The sequence below is a fragment of the Elephas maximus genome, chromosome 1, assembly GCF_024166365.1.
Source record: "Elephas maximus indicus isolate mEleMax1 chromosome 1, mEleMax1 primary haplotype, whole genome shotgun sequence".
NCBI lineage: Eukaryota > Metazoa > Chordata > Mammalia > Proboscidea > Elephantidae > Elephas > Elephas maximus.
Window position 1 is genome coordinate 192,949,129 of NC_064819.1, and position 19,633 is coordinate 192,968,761.

General features: G+C 42.0%; 1 protein-coding gene across 1 annotated transcript in view; it reads right to left on the reverse strand.

The window, feature by feature from the left end:
* The window catches only part of HDDC2 (HD domain containing 2), a 28,722-nt gene extending 11,678 nt beyond the window's left edge, over nt 1–17,044 (reverse strand). Inside the window, exons 1-4 of the mRNA XM_049900449.1 lie at nt 16,896–17,044; nt 14,879–15,000; nt 13,061–13,163; nt 4,694–4,762 (exon numbers count right to left, since the gene is read on the reverse strand). Coding sequence (XP_049756406.1) covers nt 4,694–4,762; nt 13,061–13,163; nt 14,879–15,000; nt 16,896–16,979 — 378 coding nt within the window. The 5' untranslated portion in view covers nt 16,980–17,044. The remainder of the gene's footprint in view (nt 1–4,693; nt 4,763–13,060; nt 13,164–14,878; nt 15,001–16,895) is intronic.
* Nucleotides 17,045–19,633: the final 2,589 nt, after the last annotated feature.

Genomic DNA, 19,633 nt, shown 5'->3' on the forward strand with positions numbered 1-19,633 from the left:
TGCTTAAAATGACTTTCCCTCCAGGATCCCAGGATCCTTTTGTTGCTCTATACCAAACCCCTCAACAAAATAATGCACTCTACTTTGAAGGAGAAGTCCCTGAGTAGCACAAACGGCTAAGAGCTCAACTACTAGCCAAAAGGTTGATGGTTCAAACCCATCCAGAGGGCCCTCAAAAGACAGGCCTGGTGATCTGCTTCCGAAAGGTCACAGCCTTGAAAACCCTGTGGGGCAGTTCTACTCTGCACATGTGGGAGAATCAACTCCACAACAACTAACAACAAACAACAACAACACTTTGAAGTACAGAGTGGGGTGACACTGGGCCCCCCTGTCATGCCTTGGGGCTCACGAGATATTTCTTTAAAGCTAAATGCAGGTAGTGGATTAGACAGCTTTCTGTGATATTTTGAGGAAAAAAAGGAGAAAATGTTTTCTCTTGTCTTTCTGAAATTTAATTTCACACTTCTGTGACAAAGATAAATTATAATCAAGGGTATTTACTTGCTTTAAATAGATGTGACCCTCTGGGCTGATTGCATTTATAGTGGTGAATGGCTGTGATTAACATTTCAGTAATCAATCAACTAGCATTTTCTATGTAACTAGTATTATTCTAAGTTCTGTAGGTACAGAATAAGCATATTTTCTTAAACCAAAATCAGGATATATATATTGGCATAATGAATACAATAGAACCATAAATGCTTGTTCAATGAATCAACATATAGCACAATGACACAAAGAAAATGCTGACCTAAGAGTTAGTGTTGTGGCATGGCTTTGTTACCAATTAACTAAGAATCCTTAACCATGGCAACATTTTTTGGCCCTTAGTTTTCTTACACATAAAATAACCACACACACACACACAAAAAAAAAACCAAACCCATTGCCATCAAGTAGATTCCAACTCACAGCGACACTACAGGACAGAGTAGAACTACCCCACTGGGTTTCCAAGGAGCAGCTGGTGGATTCAAACTGCCAACCTTTTTGGTTAGCAGCCCAGCTTTTAACCACTGTGCCACCAGGGCTCCTATACATAAAATAAGGGAGCTGAAATCGGTTTTCTTTCAGTTTTAACTTTACAAAATTCTACACAGATGTAGTAAAGAGACAGAATATAGAGATAACTAAAGACTCCCCCCAGTGCCGTCGAGTCGATTCCGACTCATAGCGACCCAACAGGACAGAGTAGAACGGCTCCAGAGTTTCCAAGGAGCGCCTGGTGGATTCGAACTGCCGACCCTTTGGTTAGCTGCTGTAGCACTTAACCACTACACCACTAGGGTTTCCAACTAAAGACTAAAAAAAGGTAAGTAAATAATAGTCACCTCGTATTTTTTTTTTTCGTATTACCAAAAGCGTCAAAGTGAGAGAGACAGAGACAAAGAGAGGGGGGCAGACAGAGAGAGACACCAATATCCCCTTCTTAGGTACCACCCAGAGTTGGCTTTTTTGTCAGAAAATTCTGTAGACTGTGAAAAACATGTATTGCGTACAGAAAGAGAGTTATGATACTCCAGTTCTTGAAATGACAGGGTTCATAAGCATAGGTGAGGAGAAACGGTCAAAGACATTATAGACAATTCCAATGCTCAAAACCATCTTTACAAAATAGCATTAGACATTAGAGGTGAATAGTTTCCCCTTCGTGTTTAGTGATTTCCAGGTGAGTTTAAATATACATGCACCCATGTGCACATTCACGTACACACACATGCCCACGTGCATGCACACTTCACTCAAGAATGAAAACTGAGACTAAGTAGTACGCTCAGTCTGTACCTCTGGGGTCCCTCTTGACCTCATCCTACTGATCTGCACAAGCCACTTCACTCAATACGTCTACAGATTGGTTAAGGAGAGTTTAAGAGTCATGAATAATACTGTGAATAAACTTCTACAACTCCGTCTGAAAAATGTGTGGCTGCATACTTGTATGATTCTCATTTTTCCCTCTGGTTCTTAATAGAAAACAGAAAAAGGTTCTCCAACCCTTTCGTGACATACAAAGATGAGGGTTGTCAGAAACTGAAAAAGCTCACAATTTTTCTCCTTTATGTCAATCACTGACATCCCACAGCGTTACCGATAAAGAAATTTAATTCACTGCCTTTGCTTTTTAAATTTTTTGGTTAGTTCAGCAGCAACAGTTCCGAAGAAGACTGTCACACGGAAGGTGGGCCCTGTGCACCTGGCTTAAGGCCTTCTTTAACAAGCTTCATTAACTCATCCAATGGCATTTGTTTATAAGATAGCAAAACTGTTACCTGTTTGGGGTTATCAAGTCTTTTCATGCTGTGTTTCAAGTTTATCGAAATCCAGCCTTTCTGAGTGACCGTTGTAGTGTTTTCACTAGGAAGCTATTGGCATAATTAAATTTTGCAATATGATATTTTTTAACCAGTTGATGATGACTAAGGAAATAATTTAACAGGTACTGCCACTGTGCCATAATCATTAGGACACACAAGGGTACAAATTATTGTAAAAGGTTTTCAAATTAAGAGATAATATATGGGATTAGCTTCATAAACCCAAGAGCCACCCCCCACTTTTTCTCCTTGTTATGTATGAGATGCAACCTAACTCCACAGTTAGTCCCCAACTCAGAGTGTTCCAAAAGTTCACTTGAAAGTATATACTTTGCAACAAGGACACATATTCCTATAGAAACACTGTTATACGTTTCAGATACCTCCCTGTGCCAGACTCTGGGTCAAAAGCTATGCCTACTTTGCTATATGTAATTCTCACAGTCATTCAACAAGGCAGGTGTTAAAGGCCACCATCTCTCATCTGATACTGAGGCCAGAAATGTTTCAGATTTCAGCATCTTTTTATTTGAGAAAAATAATAAGGTATATACAGTATATATTACAGAATATCTCTAGGGAGGGTCTGGGAGAGCACTTGGTTATCAAACATTTATTTCTCCATCAAAGCATTTTAATTTTCACATCACATGGGATGAATGGGAATTCCAAATAGTATCATGGTGGTTCAGGTCAGATTTTGCTTCTAAAAGAATTCAGGTCTAGTCAGGTTTCACTACAAAGTGAGCTTTTGAAAATGGCTCCCTGAACTTTTGGATTTCAGTAACTATGTATAAGGGTGTGTAGGCCAATATTAGTCTCATTTTGCAAAGGAGGAAGCTAAGGTTGACTCGAGTTGAGTAGCTCACCCAAGGTCATGTAGACAGTAAGTTATTTGAACCCTGGTCTCTCTAGGAAATGGCAGTACACTACAGAGCCTGACCGCCGCCTAACACAGCACTTCTAGGAGAAATAGACACTTCCCTTCTGGCTCCCCTGTATCCCGAGACCAGGGGGAACCTGATCCAGCACAAAAGGCAATGGGAAAGGGAACTCTGCCTGCTTTCAGGAGAGGGCAAGGCCAGGTGGGAGTGTGCGTTTGCGGAAACAGAATGTGGAAAATCAGGCTCTGAAGACAGGAGGATTGAGTTAAGCTTTGAAGCAAACGAGAAAAGTCAGAGTGGAAGGTGTACAAGAGCAGGGAAGGAGAGTGAGTCTTAGGACTCCAGCAAGGAAGGGGCAGGGCAGACTGGGGAAGTGAGAAACTGCAGAAGGGAGAGTTTTCTCCTTCACAAATGAAAAACGGTGGTAGGGAGAGGGAGAAACGGGAACACTACACCTTTCTTTGCCCTTTCTGTTCCTCCTGCCCTGTCCTTCCAGCCTAGCCTGCCACTGCAGTCCTTGCTCTCGGCAACACTGGGGGAGAAGTGAGCACTGACAGCCCCTATTCTGCCTGGCATCGTGGCAGCATGTCACCTGCTTGGCCTCTATCAGCCCTCACAATTGTCCAAGCCTTTAGAGATGGAAAACCAATGCAGTGATGAAAACATGCCCAAGGTCACATGTCTGAGGTGAGGTGGGATTCAAATCTACTTCTGAGCTACTTCAAGCCCGTGTTCTTTTCAAGGGGAGAACTAGGTAGGTGGGTGTGGGGTTGGAGAGGGAGGTGATAACGGGAAAGCAGCAAGAAATCCAGGGGCTGTGAGTCAGAATCCGTACCAGGCACTGTGGTGGCAAGAGAAATGGGGGATGTGGAGAGAAGACAAACTTCTATCACGACAAGAAATTTCTGCAGCAGCTGGGGGTGAGGAACAGACATAGTCAAAGAGTAACACAGAAAGCTTGTTAAGATAATCTAAGTCAACTAAAACAATGATGGGACCTATAAATTCAGTTACAATAAATAAAAACTAACTCATCTGTTTGGGCTGAATTAAGACCCCAAAAAGACCTGTTGCAGTCCTAACCCCTAGTACCTATGAATGGGACATTATTTGGAAATAGGGTCTTTGCAGATGTAATCAAGTTACGATGCTGTCATGAGAGTGGGTCCCAATCCAACATAACTGGTGTCCTTAAAGAAGAGAAGAGATACACTAGAACACCAAGTGATGGCAGAGGTTGGAGTGATGCCTCTACAAGCCAAGGAACGCCAAAGATTGCCAGCAACACCAGAAGCTCAGAAAAAGGCATGCAACAGATTCTCCCCTAGAGACTTCGGAGAGATCATAGCCTGGCTGACACCTTGACTTTGGACTTCTAGCCTGAAATCACAGAAGTGTCAGAGAAGAAATTTTTGGGGTTTTTTTTAAGCCACCAAGACTGTGGTAATGGCAGCCCCAGGAAATTAATACACAATTATACATACTTACTTCCCAAAGTTCATAGAGCTCCTTACTGAGGTCCTTCGGCAGAAGCTGGGTTAGCTGCTTCATAGCTTCCTGAAATATCAAACCGTTATTTTAATTATATTCACATCTATTCAAGGTAACAACTAGTCTCAAAAAGACAAATAAAGGGCTGACAGAGGGACAGCAGGAGGAAGAGGTCCATATCGGACAGTATTTATAGTTTGTTGGGAGAGTCATTGTGTACATTAAGTAAATAACTCTATTTATTCATATGGTTTTCACTTAGCACTTATTTTGTGGCCTGCTGCTTTTAGACACAAAAAAGAACAACAAACAAGGCATGACGAGATTACGAAAGTATCAGAAGTAGGGCCAAGGATTTCACATCTTGGGGATGAATCACAATATATCCATGTAAATGTCAATCATAAGTATAATAGAGTTCAAAACAAACCTAAGAATGAGGCGAATGGTAAAAGAACATTGAATTACATAGCTCAAAGATTGTTTTGTATATATTATATTCACTCTCTACTGTTACTATGTTTTAATTGCTCAAGTGCTATACAAATGCAAAATTACTGTCATTAATATAAAGAAAATTACATAATAGAATTTTGTAGACTCATGGACTCATAGGCTTAAAAGCAATATTAAAGGGCACTTAGTTAAAGATTTTTTTTTTTAGTTAAAGAAAAAAAAAAAAATCTTTTTTTCTTTTTAGTCCAACCACCCACGTAAGAGCTGAACTCTTCAACAGTATCACTGCACATTTCCTGTCCTCCCTCCAGAGACACGTCCTGTGGTAGGAGCCTCAGTACCTCTAGAGGCTGCCCAGATGGGCTTAAGGCAGTGCTGACAGCACTTTTTTTATATTGAGATGAACATTACTATAGGCATGTAACTTGAACCAGGAAACCCTGGTGGCATAGTGGTTAAGTGCTACGGCTGCTAACCAAAAGGTCAGCAGTTGAATCCGCCAGGCGCTCCTTGGAAACTCTGTGGGGCAGTTCTACTCTGCTCTATAGGGTCCCTATGAGTCAGAATCGACTCGACGGCAGCAGGTTTAACTTGAACCAGGCCACTCAGGGCCATCTGCACAACTTGTGCAGCAGAGGCTGGGAGAGAGAAGCCATATCCCCTGCCCCCAGGAAAAGCCTGAGAGTTAGCCAAAATCCAGAGAAAAGCAGAGAGGAGAGAATGAGAGACTGGAGGGTATTCTGTACTTATTTCTAGTCTCCAAAGTCTCAGGAGCTACCTTCTTTCCCAGGGCTTTTCCCTCATTTCTGAGTTGCTCTAGTACCCTTCTAAAATATCATCTTGTTAGGGCATGAGGTCTGCAACTTCTCTGGTTTCAAATTCCTTTACCATCCTCAACCTACACCTCTTAATTTGCTTCAGTTCTTCAGTAGTAACCACAAAGGTCAGGCTCCTTGAAGAGAATACGGTTAAAGGAACCAAAGTTTTGGCAACATGAAGGTCTCATATAAAATAGAGAGTTGGGGAGAAACAGTGAAAATATAAATGGAGATGTATGTATGCACATACGTGTGCATTTATCACTAGGAGGAAAAAAATTTATAGAATACAACCACTTCCAGACCAAGCCATATCTGCAAGTGCTCACAATCTGCTCTTATAGGCAGTATCAATACCAAAGCTGTAGCATCATGGTTGGCTGAGGGGGAATGTCCCTTATGATGCACACACTATATGCATACGCACAGGTGGAACAGTTTGTACGCACGTGAGCCTGGACCCTGGTTCAAATCTCGGCTCTGCAAACTCCTGGTTGCTGCATAATCTTGATCAAGTACTTAAGTTCTCCGTGCCTCAGTTTTTTCATGTACAAAATGAAGATGACTCTAGTATCAACTTTATAAAGTTTTCTGAGCACTGAATGACCTAAGATGTATAAACTACTTAAAACAGTCTGTGTATTAAGCATTTTAAGTGTTTACTATTATTCTTAGGTTTTCCAATCTGCCCTTAATGGTATGAGATTTAGTGAATTTTGTACCTGCATTCTCCTTTAGTTTTTCTATAAATATCAGCAAAATACTTAAGACCTTACATTTTCACGAATTAGAAGCTTCTTTATAAATTACTTTTCTCTACATTATTCCAGAAACACAGGTTTGTTCATTTCTTCTATTTAAAAGGAATGAATTGAATAACAAGTATATACAGGTACCTCAAAATCTAAATTTTTAGAATACAGATATCAAACTTCTGCTTTGACAGGGAATGCAGGATTATTTTATTTCCTTTCAGGTGATACACACAGGACTGAACAGAGTTAAATATGTGTGGTGTGACCAAGGTGGGATGAAATGGAACCACTGCCTCCCTCAGGCTAGTTACTATTTACCTATAAATGCAGCCTAAGACTGACTTGGCATTTTGGAGATCACATCCAAATACTGACTTATTAATAAGCTTCCCACTGACTAAAACCACCATGTCCTTTTAAAAAACAATAGAAAACAGACAAACATAATGCTGTTGTGCTCTTCCTGAAACTGAGCAATATGTTCTGGGTTTTGGGTCAAGACCTTATATTCCTGCCTAAGTGCCATTATATTCAGGCCATCAAGAGATCTGGGTCATCCTTCTGCCTTCACGTGATCTACACATTGGAGCAACAGGTCCTCTAAACCAGCAGCTCTAAACCCTTTTTCCCAGGACAGCTGCACATGTAACAAACACTGAAGGCACTCTCAGGAAAGGAGTCAGGGTTATGTCAATTTCCAGTCTTTTAACATTCGTCTTTATCTTTCTCAAGAAAGCACAACGGAATACAAGGGGATTGTTAGAAATAAATAATCCTCAATCTACCCTAAATTTCTCTTAATTGCCAACGTTGGTACTTTACTATTATTAAATTATGGCACACCTCACACGATTACACTGCCACTCTAAGCAGGAGAACCAACTCTTTTGCTCCAAAAAAATAAATGATACCTTTGTGTTTGTGCTTGGTTATATACTCCTACTTTGTGTGTTTGTGTGTGTCTCCTTTAAAAACCTAAGCACAAAGAAATAGCTAAGAAAACTAATGCCCCAAGAGAAAAATAGATAAAGCACAGGAACAAAAAATTATCAGAGGAGAAACTAATCATCACTTATTTTATTCTCACTAAATGAGGAGGAAATGAAAATAAGTGGCCATTCTTTTCAAACTAGCAATAACTTTAAAAATGACAATATTAAATATTAGTAAAGATTCAGGAATAAAGGCTTTTTCATATAATGTTAGATTGGTCTGAATATTCCGGAAAGCCATCTCTCAAAAGGTATAACTAGTCTTAAATAGGTGGAACCCTGGCGGCACAGTAGTAAAGAGCTCAGGTGCCGACCAAAAGGTCAGCAGTTCGAATCCCCCAGCCACTCCTTGGAAACTCTATGGGGCAGTTCTACTCTGTCCTATTGGGTCGCTGTAAGTTTTAAATATGTAGCTCCAGTAATTTTGCTTCTAGGAGAATCTATCCTGAGAAATAAATCAGAAATGTGGACAAAGATTTATGTACAAAGGTATTCATTACAAAAAAAATAGTTGGAAAAATTTAACAATAAGAAAATTGTTAAACTACGGCACAAACACGTGATGTAGCTAATGAAAAATCTAAATTTACAGAGAATTTTTAATGACAGAAAAATCTTCATAATACATTAAACCATTTGAAAACACAAATATTTGACCTTCCTTTGCCTACAAAGGAAACCCAGGTGGCGTAGTGGTTAAGAGCTATGGCTGCTAATGAAAAAGGTCAGCAGTTCAAATCCACCAGGTGCTCTTTGGAAACTATGGGGCAGTTCTACTTTGTTCTACAGGGTCGCTATGAGTCGGAATCGACTCAATGGCAACAGGTTTGGTTTTTGGGGGGTTTTGCCTACAAAAGTAATAATTTAATTAACCTAAAATAAAGTAAAACACTTTACGCTATCGAATGAGCAGACCCTAAACATGCAAAATAAATCCTATGTATGCATATAAAGACGACTCAAAGGATTGTGGGATTATGAGTGATTTGTAATATGCTTTTTCGTACTCTCTAAAATGTCATACAATCAACATATATTTCTTTTATAATCAGAAAAAATAAAGATTATTTGAATCTGAGTTTTTTTTTAATTGGAGGGCTCTACTCATTGATATCATTTGTTACTATCCAATCTGGATTGCGTTTTTGAGAGCTGTTAGGTTGTCAATATCCACAGCTTAGTGGCACGTGCCATAGAATCATGCCTACCTTTTAAAGGAACTCCCTGAAACTGACATCACTGAAGTCCAGGGTACATTCCCCTTCCTGGTCTTGAGCGCTCCCTCCTCCCACTCCCACTTCCTAACTGAGTTTCACCTTGTTGTTCAGGCACAGATTTAGAGTAACAATTTCCCTAGCTTCTTCCTCTGTTAGCAAAGCATGTCAAGAATTTGCCAGTAGTAGCGAGCTGAATGAAGCTTCAGCAGATGTCTTGTGTCAGCTCTGTGACAAGTATCTGGAAAGAATTTCTCATCATTCACTCATCACTGATGAAGCTAAACACTAATAGTTAAGCACACACTCTAGATCTAGACTGGGTCTGAAGCCCTGCTTGGCCCATTTACTAGCTGTGGAACCCTGAGCGAGTTACTCAACCTCTCTGCCCTTCATGTTTCTCGTCTTTAAAATGGGATTACTAACCGTAACTCTATGTAAGATTGTTGTAATGGTTAAGGCATATAGAGGGAGCCCTGGTAACTTAATAGTGAAATTACTCATCTGCTAACTGGTGGTTCAAGCCCACCTAGCAGCTCTGTGGGGAAAGACCTGAAGGTCTGCTCCCGTGAAGATTACAGCCTGAAAACCCTACGAGGCAGCTCTGCTGTCACACAGGGTCGCTGTGAGTCAAAATCAACTTGACAGCACCTAACAGCAACAATACATATAAAGCGCTTATTACCTGGCACATAATAAGCTATTATTTTTCACTTTCTTCATCTTGCCACATTCACTCCCATAAAAGTTCCTTTCTTCTCTTAACTTCCCCAGGAGTTCTTTGGGGGCCCTGGTGGTACAGTGGTTAAGAACTTGGCTGTTAACCAAGTGGTTGGCAGTTTGAATCCACCAGCTGCTCCTTGGAAACCCTGTGGGGCAGTTCTACTCTGTTCTATAGTGTCCCTATGAAGGACCTGATTCGACAGCAACTGTTTTTTTTTTTCACCTTTAACCATTACAGATACATACATACCACGAATGTCTCTTAAGAAGTTTTTCCCTTTCCAAAGGGATATAACCTGCTACTGTTGTATTCCAGCCTCAACTTCCATCCCACCAGACCACAGTAATCCCTATTATATGGTATTTGCCAATCCAAGTTATAATATAAAGCTTATTTTGTCATATTTAGGAAGGGGACCAGACTACAGGTACTGCTTTTGGCCCCCTTTCTGAATGTTTTCTTCTATACCCTTGATCTCTCTTTTATCTTAATAGCTATTCTCCTCCCAAATAATCTACCTTCTAGGTTTATCATGTATTTTTCTACCCTCCCACTTTCGTTTAAAGCCTTGATGATCCAGTCAGCCTTTAGGCAAACGATGCTTCCTGGTTCTCATTTTGTACGTTCACCTTGATCCAAGGCACTCTCATTTATCTAAATGTATAGTTCAGACATTCAAATCTTGTTCATTAACACCATCTGCATAAAAAATCATTCACCTCCCAGATCTTCCTCTCTTCCAAAATGTGGACCAACAGTAGGAAGAGGCAATGGAATATCAGCCTTTCCAAGCCTTTGCTTCTTTTGTCCAAGAACCTATGGCTCTTTAAGATGTTTCCCAGGTCCCTTTTGATTGTGACATTTATTCCCCTGTGAATCAGAGGAGCAGGCAGCAGCCAGGAGGTTTAATGAGGCTTGAAAGGTTTTTCATCAGAGCCAAGACAGAGTACAGGAAGACAGCAACACCCTCTCTGATTGGCTGTTCAGGTCCCCTTTCTGCACCTCCATGGGTAGGGGGGTGGGTGGGGTGGGGGGGAATGCACCAGCCAGGACCCAGCTCTCCTCAGGGCAGTAAAAGACTTCTTCTCACCTGCAGTGTTTGCAGTCCCTTCCTAGCAACTTTGGTTCTTCTTCGGAAAGTTCTGGCTTGCTCCTCTATACAGTGAGTCTCAAATTCATTGTGTACCTCTACAGGGGCTGTTCTTTTTCTTCCTCTGTGTCACAGTTCTCCATTCTTTCTCATCACTTGAAGGACTCTGATTGCCCTCAGGTAGTTCTTCATATTATTTCTTCTCAACAATGTCCAGATTTCCCCTCACACATCCTGAAATGAGCTGTAGAGCTGAAAGGGTTTATTTTCCCCTTTTCCTCTGTATCACACTCACTACTTACCCAATGCCACCGAGTCCATTCCGACTCATAGCAACTCTATAGGACAGAGTAGAACTGCCCCATAGAGTTTCCAAAGAGCACCTGACGGATTTGAACTGCCGACCCTTTGGTTAGCAGCCGTAGCACTTAACCACTACACCACCAGAGTTTCCACTCACTACTTACCATCCTCTAGTTCAAGTACTAATTCCTTTCTGCAACTCAGAATCTTCAGCTAATTGGTTTCTTTTTGTATTCCACAAATTACCCTAGGAATCAGTTACTGATGATAGTCTAAACTCAAATAGTGAAACATTTCTTTTGCTTGCTCCCCTTCTGTCATGATGGTCAGCCTGTATTTTGGACCTGAATTTTAGCAAAAAGGAGAATACATCCCCTACACAATTCCCTTTTTATGCATATTTTAAAGTGGGTTGAACTCTTAAATTGGGACTCTAATTTCTTGTGGATTGCCTTAAGGTTACCTCAGTGGTAGCAAAAAGCCTGTTGGTCACTGAGCTCCAGTCTCCCCAGCTCTGAGAATAGCTACTGAAGCCCACCTTCTGCTAAAAGATCTTTATAAAGGCTCTCTCCACTCAGCAACCTAGGACCAATCTCTCTAGCCTACATTAAAAGTAGCTTGCAATAATCCCTGAATTGTGAATCAGCCACTTGACATTGAAAAATGTCTACCTGGATTTTCTAGCCTTTGCTTCAAAGATGTCTCCCTTTTTGGCCCTTAGCTAAATTTAGAGTACAAATTTAGATTTATTTAATACTTCATTAATTTTGGAAACCCATGTGGCGTAGTGGTTAAGTGCTACAGCTGCTAACCAAGAAGCTGGCAGTTCAAATCCGCGAGGTGCTCCTTGGAAACTGGTTTTTTCCATTGATTTTATTCATTTCTTAAAAATACAAATATTTTTCTTTATTTCTGTAGATCACTAAGTTAAAGAACTTGGAATTTACCAAATAATAATTATAATAGCAATTATACTTGTGACTTAGAGAACCACTTCTATCCATATAGCTTAGATGATGATGATGACTGCTGCTGTCGGCTTTGACTCCTGGCAACCTTAGGTAGAACAGAACAAAATGTTGCCTGGTTCTGTGTCATCCTCACAATCACATGCATGTTTGAGTACATGGTTGCAACTACTGTGCCAATCCATGTCACTAAGGGTCTCCCTCGCCCTTACTAAGCCCCCTACAAATCACCACACGTGATGTCCTCTCCAGGGATTGATCCTTGATTCCTCGTGATGGCCAGAGCAAGCCAGTTGGCAATGTTCTGTTGTGACCTATAGGGTTTTCGTTGGCTGATTTTCAGAAGTAGATTATCAGATCTTTCTTCCTAGAATGTCTTAGCCTGCAAGATCTGCTGAAACCTGTATACCTGCTGGTATTTGAAATACTACTGGCGGCATCACTCCCAGCTTTACAGCAACACACAAGCCATCACAGCAGAAAAACTGACGGACAGGTGGTAGCCATATAGCTTCACTAATCAGGAAAATATCACAAGTTCACTAAGTTTCAGCTCTTTCCTTTATCCTAAGGAAAGCCATATTATCTGTGTCCACATACTAATGAGAATGGAAATCAACCGAATTTTCTGTCCCTGTGTTATACAAAGGTGAGAACAAGCAAAATTAACTTAGCTGCTTACTCGAAGAAAACCTTGTTTCTGGAAGATAAGATGGTAAGCCACCTAAGCTAGCTTACTTATTAAAACTAACAGCTTATTCTTCAATACTCTGACTTTGCCTTGCTGTTTCCACCAATCCAAAATTATTGTCTTGAACTGTGTCCAATCCAAACTAGTTGCCCATCTTGAAAGATTCCCTCTTAACATTCTCTAGCCTAGAAGCTAAAATCGTATAAATATCCTCCCTGACCTTCCCCTTCCTGAGCCACCAAGACTCTGTCAGGGTAGTATTCTTCCTTACTGCAATAGGGCCTAATGAACTTAGGTTTTCTTGAGCCACAAGTTCTTCTGGTGGCCTCTTGCAGTCATCAGTCAACACTAACCTTTTCTCGCCTATGTTTTTCTTCTTTGGGGACGTTATCTGCTGGTGCTATGTCCCCAACGATGCATTCTGCCACATCGTGAACCAGGGCTAGGCGTACACATCTAACCAGGCAAGAAATGTTAAATAATTACACAGAGTCATATGCACTACAAGTACCTTCTCTACACTATTTTAAAGTTACATAATATATTTTTCTCACTCCACCCTCACAGAATATATTATTACAGTAATTTCTAAAGTAATTATATTCTTCCAGCCTACGACAGCTCTGAATCAAAACCGTTAGTTAATACTCAACATCATATATAAGAATGCAGGGGAAATTATTGTCAGCATGAATTAAAAAAAAAAAAAAAAGGCTGATTCCTCAAATCTTACTGTAAAAGGTTGATCACTTCAGCTTACAAGCCAGGCGATGATGTGGTTACAGTATTTATTTACTGAAACAATCATTTCTCCTCTGTACTTAATATCTTGCTTCTGGCCCAGTTAGATATCAAAAGGAGATAGTTATAGAGTAAGAGTTAAAGTTGGACAGATTTGGGTTTGAATCCATTCAGCACCACTTATTAGTTGTGTGACCTTTGCCAAGCTACTTAACCTCTTTAAATGTTCAATTGTGTCAGCCTTCATTTTATCATCTGTAAAAAAGACACAGCAATGCTTCCTGACCCTTCCTGTGGAAATGAAATTTGATAATTTCTGTTCCTGGCACATGGTAAGCATTCACCAAATGGCTATGCTGGTTAATGATAATGAGGTTAGTGATTATGATAATTATTATCCATAATAACAAAAGCAGGTCATGAGGTAAATCCCCCAGAAAGCCAGGATGTCTACGTTCCCACCATGACCAACAAAATTCAAGGCCTAGCAGCCTCCAGTCTCTCACTCGATTCAAATACCTGACTATTCCTAGGTTCATCTCCACTCGACAACACTTTCATCTTATGCTACTTGCCAAGAAATCTCCTCAGTTCCACATCTTCTATAAAATAATAGGAGTCCTCAGACTCCCTAAATTAACCCTTTGCCACAATCAAAACTAACTTATTCATCATTTCCAAAACATAAGTTTACTTTCCCCTACCAGGGCTTTAGTTTCTATGCCTGTCTCTCTGTGAGCCGTATTTTTTCCTCCTTCTCTTCCTACATAAGCCCTTTAGAACTCAACTCATAATCTGCCTCCTCCATTAAGATCACCCAGTAACATGTGATCTCTCCTACTGTTATAATATTTGGCTAATTTTCTAAAATAATGTATCTGGTACTTTTTATAGAAGTTATTTTGGACCTATGTAATTCATCTGGGATTTATTTATTGTCAATAAGCTAACTTCTGGCCTGTGCTGAAGAAAGCATTTTAAACACTTGTTGACTGGCTGAAGGGGGAAGGGAAAAAATATCTCTTTCTCACCTATATTTTGCATGTATGACTCCAAAAACACACCTTACAAATGGTTGCTACTCTTCATAAAACGGGTTAAATGAAAGTCATAATGTACTAATGGTAGAATTTTAGACATGAAATATTCACTTTTGAGGCCTTGGAAACCCTAATATCACACTTGGTTTCCTCTGAGACCAAGGCAGGCTCTATCACTTGCCAAAAGGAAACCTAGATTCAATTTTAGAACTGAAGCAATCAACATACACAATTCTTCGCCCCAGTCCCAGAATCTGTATGATTTGCCTCAACTAATTTTTGTTGACATAAAAACTAACACACAAGAATTTGACACAGGCTTCAGTCATGGAAGTGGTACAGGCCATGGACCGGAAACCCTCACAGGCATCAAAATTCCCATCAGCTTACCGGTCTTTGTTAAGCTGGTCATCTTTGGTCACCAGAGCCATAACTGCCATCCTGTACATGTGATCAGATACACTCTCTGGCTTCTCTACATTCCTGTATACCCAGCCAGTCCGTGGGACCCTCTGATAAAAATAAAGAAAACTTTAATAAATAAATGTCATTTAAACTAAGTGTTATGTTCTTTAAGAGACATCCAGGGAATAGGTACACAGAAGCAGAGTCATGTCATGATTTTAGGACCTACTGAAACAATGCTTTACTTAACTAGGAGTTCCTGGGTGGTGCAACTGTTAATGAGCTCAGCGGCTAACCAAGAGGTTGGCAGTGGAAGTCCACCCAGAGGCACCTTGGGAGAAGGCCTGGCGATTACTGAAAAATCAGCAATAAAAACCCTCCAGAGCACAGGTCTACCCTGACACACATGGGTCACCATGAGTTGGAAGTGACTTGATGGCAAGTCATGCTGTTTACTTCATTAAATAATCAGGATGATCAACAACTGGAATCAAATAAACCAGAGAGAGGGTGAGTGAGAAAGAGAGGTTGATTAGTTCATATGCTCATTGGTTACAAGAGTAATTTTAAGAAGTCCAATAGTCAAGTTACTGTTAAAAAACCCAGTGCCATCGAGTCGATTCTGGCTCATAGCAACCCTACAGGACAGAGTAGTACTGCCCCATAGTTTCCAAGGAGCACCTGGCGGATGTGAACTGCTGACTTAACCACTAGGCCACTTACTGATGTATAATTCCAGAACCTATACAAGTCCTTCGAAGACTCCTAAGGGACCCAGCTTGTGCTCCACTGCCACACCCAGCCATACCTCTGGAAGAAAGGCCTGGCAATCTGCTTGCATTAAGATTAAACCCGTTGCCGTAGAGTCGATTTCGACTCATAGTGACCCTATACGACAGAGTAGAACTGCCCCACAGAGTTTCCAAGGAGTGCCTGGTGGATTTGAACTGCCGACCTTTAAAGGTTAGCAGCCCTAGCACTTAACCACTATGCTACCAGGGTTTCCATTAAGATTACAGCCAAGTAAACCCTATGGAGCAGTTCTACTTGTTAACACGAGGTCTCCACTAGTCTGAATCACTGGAGGCAACTAACAACATACAAGTCCTCCCACATAAAAACAAAACAGTAAAGTATCTCATCTTTCCTCACTACAAGAGTTGGGGCTTTTTGCCTCCAAAAGACCCCATTTCATATAAGTAGAAAACTATGGTGAAAGTTCTGAACACAACCCAACGACAACTCCCCAACTCTGAAGCATAACTTATAAAATCATTTTGAATTGCTTGGCGCTACCACCGAATGTGACTCTTATACCAAATCATGATGCGATTGTATTTTCTCCTCAGAATTCTAAGTTCCTAAACAATAGTGTAAGCGGTAGTAATAGTGGCATGAAAGAGATCATTTGCTTTGAACTTGGAGAAACTGATGAGCAAAATCACTAACTGATTCGGGGTGGGGAGCGGGGACGCACGTGGTCTAATTCTAGCGTGTCCAGGTAGTATATAAAAGCCTCAGCACAAAGCCTCGTTTTTCTGGAAGTATCTGAGAGAGATTTAAAGCACCCCACTGAAATCTGCAAGTCCGACGGATTCGTTCTTCCCACGTGCTGCTCAGAAGCACCTCCAATTAGCGGGTGGTGGGCCTCGGAACGTATCACTGCAGACGGGGCTCTGCTGAACCCCGATGGCTGCAGTGCCGGGAGCATGAGGTCACCTCCTGCCGCACGCTGCTCCTCGTGAGAGGCCACCGGCCGCAGCCCCTCCACTGGCTCTCTTCCTCCGCCTACCGTGCAGCACGCGCGTCTGCACATCTAGGTGCTTTCCCGGCCGGGATTCTGCGCGGGAAGGAGCGAGGAAAAGGGGGAGGCCGAGTAGGGGCCGGAGGCTCGGATGCCCCGCCGCCGGCCCGGCCCATCTCCCGCGCGCTAGGCCACCGCCCCGGCCGCTCCACGCGCTGCCGCCTCCCGGCCCCAGCGGCCGGCCCGGCGCACGCTCACCTTGAGCTGCCCCACCAGCCGCAGGAACTGCAGCAGGTTCCGGGCCGCGCCGCCCGAGGAGGCGGCAGCGGAGACCGAAGCCATGCAGCCGCCGGATCTGAGAAGGGGCCTAGCAGGCCGCGTGGCCACCGCCAGAAGCTCCTCCCTCTCCTCCCCATCTCCTCCCTCCGGCGCTCGGTGTCTTCCACCTCTTCCTTCCTGTCCTCCATCGCCTGCTGTCCGGCCTTCCACCTCCCTGAGCTGGGTGGCTGCCGCTTAGGCATTGCGCCACCCGCGGCAGACGCGGTGCTTGTCACACACTAGGCACTTAGGACGTAGAGGGGTTTACTGAACTCCACTCACTCAACTCCGTCAAACTTTTAAAGAGATTGCAGTTGATGGGGAGCTGCGGGGGCCGCGGTGGGGAATCTGGGCAGGAAGGGAGCCTGTGCAATATTGCACGAAAGATCTTGCCTTTTCAGAAGCCTGCGTCTAATGAGGGGGAAGGAGAGGGGATTAGGAAGTTTTACTCAAAGCAGGCAATGGATAAGCATTTTAACAGAGATAAAAAGTACTCTGGAGGGGAGAAATTAATTAAGAGTGACAGAACGGGTTAGGGAGTGAGAGCAATTCCATGGTGAAATCACAACCTTCCCAGTACCTGAAGTGCCTTGGTTGGTGCGACAGTTAAGGGCTGTGCTGATAACTGAAAGGTTGGAGGCTGGAACCCACTGAACCTACCCAGCCGCTCCTCAGGAGAAAGACCTGGCAATCTGCTCCTATAAAGATTCGAAGCCAAACCTGTTGCCATTGAGTTGAATCCAGCTCATCCCTATGGGACAATTCTACTCTGTCTACTCTGTCACGTAGGGTCAACTATGAGTCAAAAATCCACTTCTTGGCATCTAACGACAACAACAGCATATACTTGATACTAAGTGCTGGCAGTGGTTAAAAGTTACGGCTACTAACCAAAAGGTCAGCAGTTTGAATCCACCAGCCACTCCTTTGAAACCCTATGGGGCAGTTCTGCTCTGTTCCTATAGGGTCGCTAGGAGTCAGAATCCACTGGACACCAATGGGTTTGTTTTTCGTTTGTTTAAGTGCTGATGATTCTTCGATGAACTAGACAAGATTGTTTTTAGCCTCTTGTGTTACTTACAGTCCCACAGTCTGTCTAAACAGGTACTGTGCTAGAAAAACTTCACCTGCACTATTATATTTATTCTTTGTGGCATAAGGCGTTGGTACAGAAAACCACAGAATAGCTTCCATGGAACTCTGCCTAAGACAACCAGCGTCTAATAGCAGCATCCCAATACTGTAAGGGCAGCTGTAAAGAAGTAATTACACATGTTTGGAACTCTACCACCAAAATAAAATCATATAAATTTCCAAGTTTCTGATACTGCCATTCACCAACTGTTCTGTAGTACCAAGTTCCCATGAGGTGCTATCCCAGTTTTTGCTTTGTCTTCTTTACACAATTGCTTCCTATACATTGACATTGCATCCTGGGAACCTCCCATGTGGCTTCCAGAGCTGTGTGGGTTGGAAATGATCACAGTCAGCATGCATACTGAAGTGGCTCTTCACAGAGTAAAAGATGTTTCTTAAGTAAGCCTTTATGGAGGCAGGGTATCTTAAAAAACTTCTATCACTTATTTGGGATTTAGGGCTGAAAGGAAGTTATTCATGTGAGAAATTCTTCTTTAGGGGGAAAAAAGACGAAAATCCCGTTAATGACAGAGTTCTTAAGTCCCTGGTATTATCCCGTGTCTTAGTTAACTAGTGCTGCCATAACAGAACTGCCACAAATGGGTGACTTTAAAGAGGAGAAATTTATTTTCTCACAGTTCAAGAGGTTGGAAGTCCAAATTCAGGGTGTGGCTCTAGGGAGAGATTCTTCCTTGTCTATTACATCTTCTAGGAGCTGCTAGAAGTCCTGGCGATCCCGGGCTTGTAGATGCACATGTCTCCATTGTCTGTCTTCCTCTTCCCCCCATGTGTGTCTCTGTGTCTATTCTGCTCTTTTGGTAGCTCAGAAATGATTAGGTTTAGGATCCACCTTACTCTGGCAAGGCCTTGTTAACAAAACAAAATGTCAACATAACAAAAGACCCTATTTTCAAACAAGGTCATAGTTATAAGTACAGGGGTTAGGGTTTCAACACATATCTTGGAAGGGCACAATTAAACCCACAACACCCAGAGAACCTTCAGAAAGAGACACAATGATATCCAGTAGTGTAAGCACTGGATGTAATGTCAAAAAATTAATGCAAGAAAGCTGCAGTTTTCGGAGCAACCACAGGTAGTGCAGACAGAGTTTGAGCAGTGGATGTCTATGCAGACCAGGCAATTACCATATGGACAGGAGGTGGCAAAGGGTGGAGGTGAAGTATGCAGGCTCTGGACTCCTCATCCTAGATCCAGAGCCCAACTCCACCACTTACTGGCTGTATGACTTAGGTTATTCAGTTCGTAAACCTTAGTTGCTTCACATGTAAAATGGAGATAATAATAGCACTGACATTGTAGCAGTATATGTAGTTTGTGAGGGGCCATATTTTAAAGATGATATGGGTTTTATGAGGGAATTTATTATCCAAAAATAAATTATTATGAAAATACAAAAACGCTGCCAACTCCTTGCTTTTCTAAATAGCATATGCTCTATCAAAAAAATAATAATAATACATGATGATCAAAGGGGATTCATATCAGGGTTGCAAGAATGGTTCAACATCAGAAAATCA